Genomic DNA, 16,406 nt, shown 5'->3' on the forward strand with positions numbered 1-16,406 from the left:
TTTGTTGATGACAAAATATGCATAACAAATCAAAATATATCGAGGTAGATCTACCTCAGATAGCGGATTATAAATAAAAAATGATTAGAACTTCAACTATAATTTTTTTAATGTATTACTAGGAAAACAAATTCAACAGTGGTCAATCAAATTTATTTATATTTACTATGGATTTCCATGAAGTAATTGAAAAATGAATTGAATTACTTATGTTATACCCTTAATCTTCCTTTCAAACCACATAATAACATTATCAGTCATAATATTCGTGTTTATGATGTCAAAAATGAAGCAAAAGAGAGACAAAATATTATATTTTGTAAATAAGTTTGCAGTTACATACATTTAAGATGCCAAATTTAATAAATAAAACTCTTGTATTCCATTTTGTTGTTCAACCCATGTGACCAGTTTGCCTATGGTGCCTCTTTAAAGAAGATTTGTCGGTAAAGGTCTTATCGCATTCTTGACACTTGAAAGTTTTACCAGTATGAGTAACGAGATGCCGGCTCAAACCAGACGCATGGCAGAAAATTTTAGGACATAGGGAACAATAATGCAGTTGGATATCACTCTCGTCTGTTACAACGTGGCTACGTAAATGTACTCGAAGTGGTTCCTGCAAAAAAAAAAAAGGAAGTTGAACTAGTTTTTGAACCTTGTGAAATTGTGTTTTGATAGCCCCCTGTTATGAAAATAATGAATATACACGAGAAAATATGTAACACTAACCTTCTGTGTGAAACCCTTGGGACAATGAGGACAGTTATAGGGTTTTTGCCCTGTGTGCGTCATAAGATGCCTGAATAAAATTTCCTTTTGTGCGAAACTCTTTTGACAAACTTCACACTGGAATGGTCTCTCCCCTGTATGAATCCTTTCGTGGCGTGTAAGTGCTGATTTTGTTGGGAACCACTTTTCACATATTCCGCAACTGAATCCCCGTTGTTGCATGTGCACAGATTCATGTCGTCTTAATTGGATTCTCCGGGAAAATGATTTTGGACAATTTGGACACCTTTGTAGGAAAAAACAATATTGTTAAGATTCCCAATTCTAGGAATTAAAACATCTTAATGTTTGATATCCAACTATGAAGAAAGTACTAATAATCAATTATTTACAAAGAATTGTTAAAGGAATTGCCAAAATTCTTTTTAATGCTAACTTGGCACAGTTGTCCTCAATTAGTTTGTAATTTTGGCACTTTATATCAAATGCATAATACATATTTTGTCATTGATTAATTTCTGGTACTTTTTAACTTAGTTCTGTTTAAATAGTAGATAAAGAAGTTCTTACTTAAAGATTTCCAATTCTCCATCATCATTCTTCTTTTCTTCAGGAATAGATGGAGGAATAATTTCAGGAGCATCTTCAGTCATCAATTCCATAATAATTACAGATCCATCTTCAGTGGTTATTTCAACTTGTGTGCTCTTTCCTTCTGAATTATTCACTTTCAGTTGAATTTGTCCGCTTAGTTTTAATTCTTAAATATAAGTGAAGAAACAATTATCAGTAAAGTGTATGTACAGACTAGGTTACAAAAACTTGAGTATAAACATATAATATTGGAAAGGTCATAAATATGAATTTAAGAATGAAAGATAAATAGAAGGATGATAACAAATGAGAAAATATAATAAGAGAATTATTTTTTCTGTTACCTGGTTGTGATGCTAAAGTGGCCTTAACAGCATCAGCAATTGCATCTAGATTATTATCGTCTAATCCTTGTTGATTCTCATTATCAATTATGAAAATATTAGAATTATTTTCTGTATTATCTTCTTCTACACCTTTCTTTTGTTCTGATCCTTCTAATGTACATGCATTCTTGTTGATGAATTCCACTTCTGAAGGCAGAGTTATGTTTTCAGGATCATCATTTTCATCAGGAGGTTGGATATAGGTCACCTAAATAAATAAAAATTATTAAGCTCATAATAATCTTAAAATGATTCAGTTCTTTGACTGTTATATTTTATAAGCTAGTTTTTATTAATAACGTACTTGACCTATTCCCATTAAATCATCTTCTCCTTTTGCATTAGAATTTTCAGAGGTAGATTGAGATTTAGATTGTGGTGTTTCTGGGTCATTTGGCTCTTGAACTGTTTCTTCCATTTCCTGATCTTCATCTTCATATTCAATTTCATTATCATCTTCTTTACTGAAATCTTTAACGAGATGTCTTAGTTTGGAATCTGTACTTTCACACTTTTTCCGAAAATTGAAAAATGTTGAGATCTGAAATTTGCATGGGTGGCATATTTTATTTGGAAGACCATCACCTTCCAAAATCTATAATATTGAAAAAAAAAAAGATGAGATCAATATTATAAACATAGTTTTTCAAATTTAAATGCAATCTTGTGAACCTCAATATTGTAGACATTTCACATTTTATCCAAAACTAAAATAAAACTCACAGCAAGACTTCAAAAGGCATAATATTCAAGGTGTACAGAGAAATGTTGTGTAGAGATTAACTTTTGTTAAATTTCATTTAATACTGAATTTTTATCAAGTAAAGGCCAAATTTATCAAATAAAAAATTATAGAATTGATACATTTCCATTAAAAAAATTACAATCCAAACAATCAAATTGTTTAAATAGTTTTTACATTAAATTCAGTCATTTTACAGCATTCTAAAAGTTAAATCTCAGAAAATTTTTTAGTAAATATCAAAATTTACTAAGAAATCTTTTTTCAAATTCATGAAATGCCTGGAATTGTCACATAAAGTTATAAAACAGGAACCATGAATTTCGCAGGTTCCTTGAATATTTATAGAATAAAAATTATGAACTCGCCTCCAAAGAAACACAAGACAAAATTCTCAGAGTTAGAGGGATTGGATCATCTTTAGCAAAAATTGACACCAATTCATTCTCTTTGTTCATACACAGTCTACATAATTCATTCAAATCTACAATAACTTCTTCCTCTTGGATATCGCTAGCTTTTTTCCTGCTGTATGTTTTCATTTTGAATTCTCAAAACAAGAGATTGAATTAAAGGTAAATCAGTTTCCTACAATTTGCACTATTCTTGATGACAAACGTATTTTGTCGTTCACTACTTTATCTGACGCTAACAGTAATGGCGGTTCATGACTGCCCATAGAATAAAATAGTTAGGTCGGTAAGTCTATGGGTCGATAATCGGTATCAAGGTTCTTTTAACAAAATTCCAATTACAACCTGTATTTGTTTAGTGATATTTATATGTAAAAATTCTAATAGACTATAATTATGCAGGAAATTTATAGTTTAGATTAAAACGATGATAGCGCCCCCAAAAAGAATACATAGAATTATTTAATAAGTCGGTAAAAGATAAAACAGAAAGCTTTTTGTCAGGATCATGGATATCCAATTTTAAACAAAGTCGTATTCTCTTAAATATTATATTTGAAGGACCAAATATGTAAAGGTACGGCTGTTTTCTAATAGAGGTTTCGTTGAATATCCGTTTATGTTTGAAAAACGTATATTATCATGGGTCTATTCTTTCATCTGTCTAACAGTTCTACCTCTTTCTGGAATCATACAAGATTAATAATTTTTTATGTTCATGTTTGGATTTAAAAGGAAAAAATACATAAAGACACATATCTATTTACTCATTTGAAAATCTAGCTTCTTTTGGTTTCACTCTGAGGATATTTGTACCATAATCGAATAAAATATTTAAAATTTCATTATGTATTCCAAATCAAATCAATCAAGAATAGGACTCCCGGAAAAAAATGTCAATCATTTTACTATTGAACGTTTTCAATTTAATTACTTCATGTACCCAGTAGGGTTCAAACAAACTGAATAATATTAGGTGTAGTAGGTAAATAAAAATCTATTACTTTCCCAATAGATGGCTTTAGTTATCTGTATCTCGCGTTGAATAAGTCCGATCGGGTTCCAGATGGCGTTAGACGGATAAGATTTCGTACTACAAAAACTTTTCTGGCAGTTCTGTGATTAGTTGATTCAGTGTAGTTGCCGAAAATGTCGATAAAATCATGGACATTGACCCATTTTTGAAGCGGTTGGCGACTGGTGATGGAAAGTGGATCATTTTCAACAACATTAAGCGAAAACGGTCAGGGAATTATCTACTATGAGCTGAACCTCTATAGCACAACTGTTAACTCGGAATTGTACTGTCAACAATTGGACTGTCTGAAGGAAACAATCGTTCAGAACAGGCCAGCTTTTGCCAATAGGAGAGGAATTGTGTTTCATCAGGACAACGCTAAGCCACACATATCGATAGTGACTCGCCAGAAGCCCAGGGAGCTTGGTTGGGAGGTTCTTATGCATCCAGCAGATGCAGTCCGGACCTGGCACCAAGTGATTACTACCTGTTCCTGTCCAAGGCAAACGATTTTATACTGGTGAGAAATTCGCTTCAACACAGGCTTGTGAAAATCGACGGTGTCAATTTTTTGACAATAGGGACGAGGGCTTATATGAGAACCGCTGCGTTGCAGCAGAGTCAACTTTTCACGATGGTGTGAGAAGGTGTGCAGCAAGAGCCTGCTGGATTGCCTAACTGAAGAGTCTACAAGCGATCTCGGGATGACACACGATTTCAAAAGGCAAAAAACATACAGGGTGATCCATTTGAAATAAAAAAGTTCATAATTATTCAGGAAAAAATCGGATAAAAATACCACCATAATATATTGCTCATATATTATATGACATAAAACCTTGCACATCAAAATTTATAAAAATCATACGTTCCGAGATAATTGAAGCGTTCCATAATTAAAACTCACTCTGTATATCTGTTGCGGTGGTATTACATTTTTTTCAGAAGAGCCAATAAAGTAGGAAATAAATGTTAAATTTGAAGTTTTTCATTCGCTTGATATATTTAGCAGAACCAATTATTTTAACCATTGACCATTGACATGGAATCTTTGCTCATCATATTATCTAATTAAATTATGGTAATTGCTGCAAGAAAAAGTGATTTTATGGTGGTAAAAAACTAGAAGAGTAAGAGATAAATAAATCCAATGATCTCAAACTCAATCCGCATTCATACGCACATAAACGTACTAGCATAACTATGAGGATTATTGTTATTTTGACTGTTAGTGTAGTGACCACTTTAGGAAAACAACTTCGTGAGTGTTTCTTTAAATTTCAATCTTTGTCTTCTTCGAATGTTAATTTTATGTAAATATATCTCTGTATTTTTCAAATTGTTTCTTTGAGAAATATTGAGATTACATATATTTATGAGTACTTAGGTATCTGAGATCAGAGCTGACGACAGATATTTTGGCCCCCCGGCAAAAAAAAAATTTCGCCGCCCTGCTTTGCCTAATTTATCTGAATTTCCTTTGAAGATGCCTCTGTTATTCCTTTCAGGCATATTTTCAGTTAAAGGCACATTTTGTATTTTTTACTAATTGAAAGCGCCTCTTCGATTTTAATAAAATTGGTGCCTAGCTTTTTTTTATTTTACTACATAGGCGTACAACCTCGTTTTTTTCGGAATTCGAGGCTGCATTATGAAAATCTGATTATACATATACGATTCAAAGTATTGTTAATCGCTGGCCACAACTTTCTCCCATTTTTCGGGCAAGCGTACGAATCCCGCGTTGAAAAAACTGGTCATCTTTTGAAGCGATCCACGAATCGATCCAATTTTTTACTTCTTCATAAGACCGTGCTGGTCAGCCAGGTCGTGTGCCATTGATCGAAGCAAGTGATAGTCCGACGAAAAACGTCTGGAAAATACGGCGGGTGGGGTAGGACTTACCATTTCAACGTGTCAAAGTTTGTCTTGACCACTTTCGCAACATGGGGTCGAGCATTATCATGCTGCAAAATCACTTAATCATGTCTCTCGTTGTAAAATCTGTGCTTCTTTCAATTAATTATCAAGAATTATATTGACGTGTAGTCATTGGAATCTACCGATGATTATTATAAACGCTACAGAAAAAAGAATTATGTTGTTTACTGTATGAACTAATTCAACTAATTGGCGAATACCCGTCAGCATCTCTCTTTTTTTACTATAAGAAATAGAATTATGAACTTGTCAGATTTCATATTCCAAACTAATCAAAATTTTTTGCTGTTGCACCTTGAATCGTTAGAATAAGATTCTTGGCTTTCGTAAATCTGACTTTTGCACTAGTTTGGATTATCAGCTGTAAAAACTAGGCCAACTGCTTTATTTACTAATTTAATTATTTCAATTGAATCATTAGTTTAGCATGTTTTACAAGTATTTCGAAATACTTAATATGAATATACTTTTATTAATCGATTTTGTGTGAACTTATCATTTGAAATCCATATTTAGGGCAATTTGAATACTGAATTTTTATTTTGATATTTTTAACAATGTTATTTGCATTTATATAATATTTTTGGTGTTCCTGGGGTGACTAGACGTACATTTCGAACGGCATTGTTCTTTTTTTGCTTACATCTCCCAATACTGAGCTCTGAGACGCAAAATTGTCTCAATTTTTGAATATAATGTTTTATCAGGATTTTATAATAATAGAACGATACATTTTCAGCGAAATTCATGCAAGACTTGAGATGTCCGTTAACGCACGATTTCAAACCATGTTTTATAGAAAAAGGAAATGCAGCTATACCTTTTTTAGCTAAGGGTGAGTTATTAGTAATCAAAAAAATTCAGATTTCCCAATCAACTGCATTATTCCTGGTTTAATCTTTCAGGTGTACCAGAGTATAATATTCCAAAAATGGATCCTGCAGAGATAAAACATGTCCAACTTGTTTCAACACCATTATTATCCTTGAATTTGACTGGTTTGAAAATTTTCGGTTTGGAAAAATTGAAAATTGTTGATATAGAGTACGTAAAAGTACCCATGGAGTATGAACAAACTTTTGTATCAGAAACTATAAGATGCGAGATTCAAAATTTTGTACCTTTCTTTCAGGGTGGATTTGAAGAGGAGAATGTTCAGAACTACTCTGAGTGGTGCAAATATAACTGTAGCTGGAAAATACAGTGTCAATGGACAAATACTCGTTCTTCCAATAAAATCAAAAGGACATTTCTCAGTTTATTTGAGTAAGTAGTATATTTGAAAATTTCTTCCTTAAACCAAAGTTTAGAAGTGTGATTTGTTGTATGAAATAAGAATCTGTAATCGTCAATGGTAATGACGTATTGGTAGGTATTTGATTTCTTTGGAATTTCATTGAATTGAATTCGATGCCAAAGCAAATAACTATTATTTGATTGACTTGCTAACTGGATGACTTTTTACAGAAAATGGCATTTATATAGCTACCAAAATTGATTATATTGTCGAGAGAAATGGAGAGAAGTATTACAATCCTGTATTTGATCCAATGGATTATCATTTAGAAAAAGTTGTATTCGATATAGAGAACTTATTCGGAGGAAATAAGGAACTAGGTAAATTCTCATGTGGAGTATCTAGATGTTATTGTCAATTTCCAAATTTCCATTTGAAATTTGAATTTGAAATTGTAATAAGTAAATTTTTATTCTGGATTCATATTATTCACTTGATATTTCAGGTGCATCAGTGAATGAATTTTTGAATAATAACTGGGATATTCTAATGATCGAGTTTGGACCGGAAATTGCTAAAATTATATCGAAAATCATAACTGATATATTCGATAATCTAGCTGCAGTTGTTCCTGTTAAATATGTATTTTTAGATGATCCTGTATTCAAATTTAGAAAATAAATTATTGAAGAAGTGTATTCATTTACTACATTCTTCATTCCTCAAAATTCTTATCATTTTTGAGTGCTCGTTTCCTGAACAGATCGCTTCGGAATTTCGTCAAGAAGTTTTTAATTTTCGAGTGTTTTATTTTTTTATTGTACTTACTTTCGCGCTACCTCTTAAACAGGTCTCGAGGCACCACTGATAATTGTTGGTAGAAATCAGTGGCGGATCCAGGATTTCTTCCGAATTCACATGAAACATATACAGAAAGAGTTTTTTTCTATTTATCAATATGAACAAAGGGGGAAGTGGTAGATTCTAAAAATTATTGAAAGAAGACATGCTTCGAAATTTTATTTAAAAATAAATGAGATCTGCTAATGATATAATTGGATTAAATTATATTATTTCATTCAAGACGAGAATCGCCCTACAAATAATATTTGTTTGGACCCAACATGTGTTATGTAGAAGAGAAAAGGTCTATCCACTTCCAGTAGTATTCCCTCGTCAATGACTGCAGATAGAGGAATTCCAACAATTGCTGAAAAAAATATGATTATGTTATATCACAATACATAACTTTATAGGTTTACAGTTTATGTGACAGTTTAAGAAAATTAAAACCTTCTTTTAATGGGTTGAAATCGAATAATTCAAAAGAAAAATTTTAAATCTGCTTATTAGTAAATGCAATTTAAACTTTATTGCATATTTTTACAAGTATTTTCTGTGGAAGTGATAATTCCGAGTTCCTTCAGTCCACTGAGAAATTCCAAATACATAATATCAATCCATAAAAAATTAAAGAATAGGAAAGGTTGGCTTATTCGAAACAAAAAGGAATTTTGAGACAATGAAATATTAAACATCAATTTTTTATTTACCTACTGCCGCGCTAATGCAACTCTAGAACACTTCATGAAGATGGAGAAGATATTCGACCAAGAAACAGAATGGCCTCTTCTTTTCTTATGAAATACAGGAATGGTTGTTCAACTTTGAAATCTATGGGTGTCATGGAATGCTCGAAAAGCACGCGGTTCAACGCGACTGAAACAAAAAAATAGTCATGTCTTGAACTAATATGTCCTAAACTAAAGTGTCCTGAACAGAAATGTCCAAAACTAAAATATTATGAAGTAAATTGTCTTGAAGTGAAAAGTCCTAAACTAAATTTATCCTGATAAAGTGTCCTGAACAAAAATGTCCTAAACTTAAATACTTTGAACTAAAGTGTCCTAAAATAGTCCAGAACTAAAGTGTCCTGATATGAATTGTTCTGAATATAGAGTTCTAGACTAAACTAAACTAAAGTATCATGGAGTAAATTGTCGTAAACTATAGTTTAGGAACATTTTATAAAATATTCCATCTTGAACTGTGCTATCTTATAATATCCCATTTTCATGGGCGCCCGCAAAAATTTTTCTCAGGGGGGGCAAAATGAAAATTATTGATAAACGATAAGGCGTCAATGATCATCATTGAAAACCGGAAAATTGTTGAGAATCCATTACTTTCTTTTTTTCCATGCCCTTTGGATTGAGAAAGTAATATTGAGGGCGTTGTGCTGAAAAATGAGACAATCAAAATCTCAGGGGGGGCCATGGCCCTCCCTGCCCCCCCCTGCGGGCGCCCATGCCCATTTTATTCTATAACTTTTCGAACCTAGTATCAAAATAATGAAGGCCAAGTTGAATCATACATGGAGCAGTTATAAAAAAATCGAGAATACCTAATTTGTTGTCTAGTGAGGAGATTTCAGAATCCCTTTCAACTAGAAAAAAAAATGAATGACATATTTCATATTGTTGATCCTCAGCAGTTTAATGATTATTTTCGTTCTGTTTTCAGCCCTCCTCATGTTTGCCCGCAGACAACTAGTCATTATTGTTCGAGTAAATTCGATCCGAATATGGAATTTTCTTTCAGACTTGCAACTATAGAGGAGGTAAGGTCTGTTATTTCAAATCTTAGTTCGAACGCATTGGGCATTGATGGTATATCTGCTAGAATGCTACAATTGTCGGTCGATGTTGTTTTGCCACACATTACGCATATAATTAATGTTTGCATTGAGTCTGGTTATTATCCGAGCGTCTGGAAGTGCTCTATTGTGAATCCTCTACCCAAGATTCCTGATCCTAAAGATTTGTCCGATTTTAGACCTATAAGTATATTACCAGCCATGTCGAAGATTTTCGAGAAAGTACTCTTCATTCAGATTTATGACTATGTTTCCGAGAGTGGAATTCTTACTGCTCACCAGTCGGGTTTCAGAAGGGGTTATAGCACTACCACTCTTCTTTTAAATGTGGCTGATGACATCCTGCGTTCTTTGGATAGTGGGCATGCTTCATTTCTTACCTTGTTAGATTTCGCAAAGGCGTTCGATACCCTAGACCATGAGTTGCTCTGTGCTAAATTGGGTTATTTCGGATTTGATGAATCTTCTTTGAGATTTTTTAAGTCTTATCTATTTGGTAGATATCAGTGCGTTAAATTGCGTGATGCATTTTCGGAGTACTGTCTGATAACTTCGGGTGTTCCTCAGGGTTCCATTCTTGGCCCTCTGTTATTCCTTATATATATAGCTGATATGTATAAAGTTGTTAAGTTTGTTGACATTTATTTTTATTGTGATGACACTCAGGTTCACCTTTCTTTCCTCCCCTCCTCTATTTCTATGGCTGTTGAACGGTTAAATGAAGATCTCTCCAGAATTGAGCAATATTGCAGGATGAACAATCTGAGAATTAACGTGAAAAAATGTTTCTATATACCCTTCTTTCCAAGAACGTTTCATGCTGAGGTTGACGTTAAGATAGGTGTGGAGAGGATTCCATCCTCCTCCTGCTGCAGGAACTTAGGAATTTTTTTCGATTGTCGACTGAGATTCAAGGAGCATGTCTCGATGTTGTTGAGAAATTCTTTTCTGGCACTACGTTATTTGTATCGCCAGAGACAGTTTTTAGATTTCCATTCACGTAAGTATCTCTGCGAAACACTCGTGCTGTCCAAGCTGAGCTATGGATTGCCAGTTTTTTATCCTTGTCTAGACTCTGTCGAGAGATATAGGTTACAAAAAGTGCAGAATTCGTGCTGCCGCTACGTTTTAGGTTTGAGAAAGTATGATAGGGGGATCAGTAATGGAATAAATGGGTTAACGTGGCTCAGGGTCGAAAATATTTTTCGGCTTCATATGAGTATTTTAGTACATCGAATTTTGAGAACGGGTATTCCTCCTTATTTGAAAGCCAGGTTGGTCTACAGACGAGATGTTCACCGTGTTGCTTTAAGACATGGGCAGAGGCTCATGCTGCCTCGATTTGGTTCAGCCATGTTTCAGCGCTCTTTCACCTTTAATGCGGTGAAGTTGCATAATGAAATGCTGATTTCATGTAGGGGTTCTTCTTTGAACTCTTTGAGAAGAGAATTGAAGAATACATTGTTTTTGAGCCAGTTATAGTTTTTGTAAATTATGTTCATTTTTGGAAATATTTCAGTTGAATATTGATAGGGTTCATTTATGTTTTTTTTCCTTTTATTGATTTTTTTGTTTTGTTTTTTCTTTATTTGTATTTTGTCGGGGGTTGAGTGGAGTAGCCTTGGCTAGACTTCGCCCCTGAAAATTGCCAAAAATAAAGACTCTATTATTATTATTATTATTATTATTATTTTCGGGCCCGATAGAATTGATTTGGTGAAAACCCCAACCTTATAAGTTTACTGTTCTCAAATATAAGAGAAAATTGGAAAATGACGTGAAATAAAATTTTCATAACGATTAGGAATATAAACCATCAATATTCATTGAAACTAACCTGCAGTAGCAGCTGCAGCCTCTGTCCCAGTTTCAGTAACATTGATGAAAGCTTTCTGCACCACATCACTTATTACCAAAGATTTTTTATCAGCAAGAAATCCAGTTAAATCTGCTTCATCTCCATCGAAAGCTTTTTGGATACCCAACTGAAAATATGGTATCTTCTTGAAACAATAGTAACAGGGCACAATTGAATGAGAAAAAAAATTCTAAAGTTCTCAACGAAATACGAAAAATTGGTATTTCAAACATGTGAAGCTAATGAAAGTAAAGGAAAAATCGGGGGAAAATGTAAGTCCTTTCCAGTATTTTGATAGTGGCTCATTTTTATCTCGAGGGAGATATCTTTGAAATAAAAAATTACAACTTATTAGGATGAGTAGGTACAGCTTCAAAAATGACCTCAAAATTTTTCCACTTTTATTTAAATTTTGAGTCTATTAACTAAAGAAAGTCTTCGAAAAAATGAAATTTCAGCTGTAGTTTTCCACAATAGATCCTACTACTCCTTATAAGTCATGAATTAGTATCGTTGGCATTATTATTCCTCCTATAAACATTACCTAGGTGTTTTCCTACTCACCTCTTTTAGAGCAGGGACAAGTTTGAATGTATTTTCAATTCTGAATTTTGGTAAATAAAGGTGAACTCTTTCATAAGAATAGTTCTGTGGAAGTAAAACTTCATTCAAGCGGCCTTCTACAGATTTCAAACCTTCCTTCTGATTGGGAAGGATGATGGTGAAAGTAACATCGTGTCCATCATATGGGAGTTCTAGGAACCTGACGTCCAAATCCTTATTTTCCGCATATTTGAATGTTTCTGTTACTTGCATTGTGGCAACTTCGATCTCTTCTTTTTCAGATTTGAAGAATTTTCTGAAAAAAAAAACGAAATAAATCGGATAATGAATTTGGAGGACTAAAACCTGAGCTTTTATGCTTTTCGAAGCAAACACAACAAATATTAGCTATACAACATTGCTTACGCCGTTTTGCAATAGATGGCTGTAGTGGCAAGTGGTAGTCGAAATGAGTAGATGTCATACAATAATCTTTGGTATTTGTATACATTGAAATATTAGACGATTTGTGTCTGCTTCATAAAGTTATTCTCGATTAAAGAGCCAAATTCTCGTCATTTGCCGAAGGCTTTAATTTTCTGTTTTAATATGAAGAAATCTGCGGCTGAGGCTCATCGAATGCTCTCAAATACCTATGGTGAGGCCGATATATTAGTGAAAGAATGTGCCGAGAGTGGCTTCAACGCTTCAAGAACTGTGATTTTGATGTCAAAGACCAGCATGGCGGTGGAAGAGAGAAGGTTTTCGAGAATACAGAATTGTAGGCATTACTTGATTAAGACTTGTGTCAAACTCAACAGGAATTGACAGGATCATTAGGAGTGGCACAACAAGCCATTTAAAAACGCCTAAAAGTCATGGGGATGATTCAGAAACAAGGAAACTGAGTGGCGTACGAGTTGAAGCCGAGAGATATTGAACGGCGTTTGTTTGCTTGTGAACAGCTGCTTCCAAGGCAAAAACGGAATGGATTTCTGCATCGCATTGTGACTTGAGGCGAAAAATGGGTTCATTATGATAATCTCAAGCGTAGAAAATCATGGGGATATCCCGGTCATGCTTCCACGTCGACGACTAAATCAAATGTTCACGATTCCAAGGTCATGCTCAGTATTTGGTGGGACCACCTCGGCGTAGTGTATTATAAGTTGTTAAAACCGACTGAAACAATCACGGGGATCGTTATCGACGCAATTAATGCGTTTTAACCGAGCATTGAAAGACAAACGGATAAAGTGATTTTACAGCTTGGCAATGCTCGACCCCATGTTGCGAAAGTGGTCAAGGCATACTTGGAAACGTTGAAATGGGAAATCCTGCTTCCAGCTGGCTGGCCAGCTCTTCCGGTCTTAGGAAGAAGTGAAAAATTGGATCGACTGGTGGATCGCTTCAAATATGACCAGTTTTTTCAACGCGGGATTCGAACGTTGCCCGAAAGATGGGAGGAAGTAGTGGCCAGCGATAGACAATACTTTAGATATTGAATGTATAAGCAGTTTTTTACAATAAAGCCTCGATTTTCGAAAAAAAAACGGCGAAAGCAAAGTTGAACGCCCATGTAAAAAAACAAATATCAATGGAGATAAAACAGTGTAAGGTTGAACTTCACACAACATATTATTTTGACATGTAGGAGAACCCTTTCTTCATATCTGTGTACATAGATATCCATTGAGACTTGAAGTGAAGATTAGTCTATGGTAAAGATCATAGACCAATTAGTAGGTAAATATGCAGAGAGTTTTATACATAAGGCTCCATCTAAATTGCTTTAATTAACCACAAAAATCGAATAATAGCTGAAAATGTCCAAAATAGATCCGAGTAAAGCACACTGACTAGTAAACATGATTCTATAACCAACCCCTAAGATGTCTAAAAACATGATGTATGCAGTCGTTAATTTTTGAATGGAATGATATTCGACTAAATTGAAAATATTAGTTTTATTTCGTGGCGGCACCGCAATGTCATACTTTTAACTTCAATCTTTTTTCTTTTGATTTTGACAGGATACATCAATTAAAACCCGATCCTAGCCAATCAGAAGCTTAAACTAATATTCTCAAAATTGGCAAAACAAAAGCTAATCAGTCGATACACCAGGTTTTTAGACATCTTACCAACCCCCACAAATATTTTACATCATCTAAATAAAGAAAATCAGCCAGTTACAAGATCATTATGTATTGGTCAATTCCAAGTATCGAATGGAATTTCGTTTTTTATCTTAAATTATAGTGATTGATGTGTCGATTAGCTGCATAATGAGGCTGTACGGTCCAGTTTGAACAAAGAGCGTCATCTAGAATGAGCTGGCGTATGCCATTTGAAAATTCTAATTACAAATGTGCTTTAAATTGCGCAAAAATGTGCGGAACGTCGAGAAACTTACGTAATTTTTGCAGAATGCGATATCTCTGAGCCAAGTTCGGAGCAGTGTAAGTCTCAATTATTTCCTTATTGATATACAAGTACATCGTCGAAGAAGTCAACTATTAGGTTACCCACTCGTAAAAATAGTTGTGATTGCCCGATGATTTCTATTTTCTATTAATTGAAACTATAAATAGATGATTCTTCCGGATGATCAATTTGAGCGATATATGAAACTGCACAGGGTGTCCCCAATTTGATGCTCTCTGAGAGCAACTCGAGAACTCAAAACTTGGAGAAAAAATCTCCAAAGACCCCGATCTCTTTTTTCTAAATGATAAGATATCAGGAATCATATAGTTTCTTGCTTCGTTCTCCAGTAACAGGGTGTTTCTGAAAAATTACTGTTTCAAATATTTCGTTATATCTTGCTTTCTGTTCAAGTTATTAGAAAAATTCTAAAACGCCTCTTTCAGAAAATGTTATGCTTTATATTAATTACTGGTTTAGAGATATAGGGGAGAGTTGGTGTTTTTTAAACGGGACGCCCTATATGTGACTTGATTACAACTATACAATAGACACAAAATGAATTAAATCTCGAAATAAATGAAAAATATTTATTAATATAGATTCGGTCTTTACTTGACTGAAATTCATTATAAATAAAATAAAAACAAAGTATATTTGTGGAAATCACTTTGGTGTTATTTTATTTGAAAGCTATTTACCTATATGCATATAGGGTGTCCCATCAAAAGAATGAAGTCGAAAATTCCAATATCTTTGAAACGGAAGAGATTCTTGAAAAACCGGTTATTTAGTTCTCGAGATGCTTTCAGTGAGCATTGAATTTAGGACACCCTGTACATTGAAAGAAGTAGAAGTTCAACAACCATTTCAAGCTCAAGAGTTGAAGTATTTCTAGTCGATAATAGTCGATCAAGAATTAATATAATCCATTTACACGTATGAATAAAACGTTAATGAGAGACACATCTATGTGGAAAATACTACTTTCTATTTATCTCAGATGAATTTTCGCAGTTGTTAATTTATTTTTTGTTTTTGTTATTCTCCATCAATTAGGGCGACCATATAAATATCAGTGATTTTCGTAATCGTGTGATGTAAGAAGAGAATCAGATCACAAAATGAACTTGATTTGGGATTTAAATTTTGCACATTCGAATTATGTAAATGGGGACATAACTAGAAGAAGACATCGATAAAAATTCGATAACATTCGGATATAATGAAGAATTCATATGATAAGAATCCATATAGCCAAAATAATCCGAAAAATGTATGTTGATGGTTTTCATAAATTCTTGATATCATTATGAAAAGCATTGAGTTACGGCCAAACTGATTCATATTTTATCCAATCATAATTATGCAATTTGTATAGCTTTTAATATAGGTAACGATGTGATCTGAACCTTATTGTTATTGTATCAATTACTCATTGTGACCCCCATACCTACCTACTAATCTGAATTTGTTTGTTGTAGATACTTTTTGATTTGTAGTTATCTTATGTTGTAATAATACCAGTAGTTACGATATCGTGCATAAATTATTCTGAAACAAGCCCTACCATATCTATATTCCAATAACTGATTTTTGTTGTCAGTGGCGTCACATGACATGGTTGAGAAACAGTGTAGCAGAACGAGAGTAATAACAATATAAATTATGATGCTTTGATGAAAACAAAATATTCAATCGAATTTGAACCACCCTGTACATAGTATAAGTTTTGTGGAATTGATGGAGTATAATTTGTGGATATATTTCTTTTCGATTATACAGGGTGTATCATAAAAAATTGGAAATATTTCAACTATAGAATCTTTAGCACAAAATATGAAGATTTTACCCAAATA

At 33.5% G+C, this 16,406-nt stretch overlaps 3 protein-coding genes across 7 annotated transcripts in view; 1 reads left to right on the forward strand and 2 right to left on the reverse strand.

Moving 5' to 3' along the window:
• Positions 1-297: 297 nt before the first annotated feature.
• On the reverse strand, positions 298-3,115 carry LOC123674849 (zinc finger protein 2-like). The gene is made up of 6 exons (XM_045609957.1): positions 2,823-3,115; positions 2,017-2,307; positions 1,671-1,920; positions 1,303-1,492; positions 733-1,018; positions 298-619 (listed from the first exon to the last, which is right to left on the reverse strand). Exons 1-6 carry the CDS (start codon positions 2,994-2,996, stop codon positions 395-397), a joined length of 1,416 nt encoding a protein of 471 aa, XP_045465913.1. The 5' UTR covers positions 2,997-3,115; the 3' UTR covers positions 298-394.
• Positions 3,116-4,992: 1,877 nt separating this feature from the next.
• LOC123675220 (circadian clock-controlled protein daywake-like) lies at positions 4,993-7,761 on the forward strand. Its single transcript, XM_045610542.1, has 6 exons — positions 4,993-5,146; positions 6,566-6,661; positions 6,732-6,870; positions 6,959-7,092; positions 7,294-7,443; positions 7,569-7,761. The coding sequence occupies exons 1-6, from the start codon at positions 5,089-5,091 to the stop codon at positions 7,742-7,744; spliced, it is 753 nt and encodes a 250-aa protein (XP_045466498.1). The 5' UTR covers positions 4,993-5,088; the 3' UTR covers positions 7,745-7,761.
• A 307-nt stretch (positions 7,762-8,068) lies between these two features.
• The window catches only part of LOC123676134 (leukocyte elastase inhibitor-like), a 30,545-nt gene continuing 22,207 nt past the window's right edge, over positions 8,069-16,406 (reverse strand). For 3 of the 5 annotated variants that reach the window (XM_045611856.1, XM_045611857.1, XM_045611860.1), the window contains 4 exons: positions 12,142-12,436; positions 11,557-11,704; positions 8,617-8,782; positions 8,069-8,273 (listed from right to left, as the gene is read on the reverse strand). In XM_045611856.1, the coding sequence (XP_045467812.1) occupies positions 8,649-8,782; positions 11,557-11,704; positions 12,142-12,436 (577 nt within the window). In that variant the 3' untranslated portion in view covers positions 8,069-8,273; positions 8,617-8,648. The remainder of the gene's footprint in view (positions 8,274-8,616; positions 8,783-11,556; positions 11,705-12,141; positions 12,437-16,406) is intronic. The other 2 variants (XM_045611858.1, XM_045611859.1) reach the window with 2 other exon arrangements.

This window comes from Harmonia axyridis, chromosome 3 (genome assembly GCF_914767665.1).
Source record: "Harmonia axyridis chromosome 3, icHarAxyr1.1, whole genome shotgun sequence".
NCBI classification, from domain to species: Eukaryota; Metazoa; Arthropoda; class Insecta; order Coleoptera; family Coccinellidae; genus Harmonia; species Harmonia axyridis.

Bases quoted from the DNA above. Each gene is read 5' to 3' on its own strand.
- LOC123674849 (XM_045609957.1), bottom strand. From the start codon at position 2,996: ATGAAAACATACAGCAGGAAAAAAGCTAGCGATATCCAAGAGGAAGAA. The intron at 2,308-2,822 runs GCGAGTTCATAA...TCAATATTATAG, and splicing joins TGTCTTGTGTTTCTTTGGAG to ATTTTGGAAGGTGATGGTCT. The intron at 620-732 runs GTTAGTGTTACA...TTTTTTTTGCAG, and splicing joins CCAAGGGTTTCACACAGAAG to GAACCACTTCGAGTACATTT.
- LOC123675220 (XM_045610542.1), top strand. From the start codon at position 5,089: ATGAGGATTATTGTTATTTTGACTGTTAGTGTAGTGACCACTTTAGGA. The intron at 6,662-6,731 runs GTGAGTTATTAG...TTAATCTTTCAG, and splicing joins TATACCTTTTTTAGCTAAGG to GTGTACCAGAGTATAATATT. The intron at 7,444-7,568 runs GTAAATTCTCAT...TTGATATTTCAG, and splicing joins CGGAGGAAATAAGGAACTAG to GTGCATCAGTGAATGAATTT.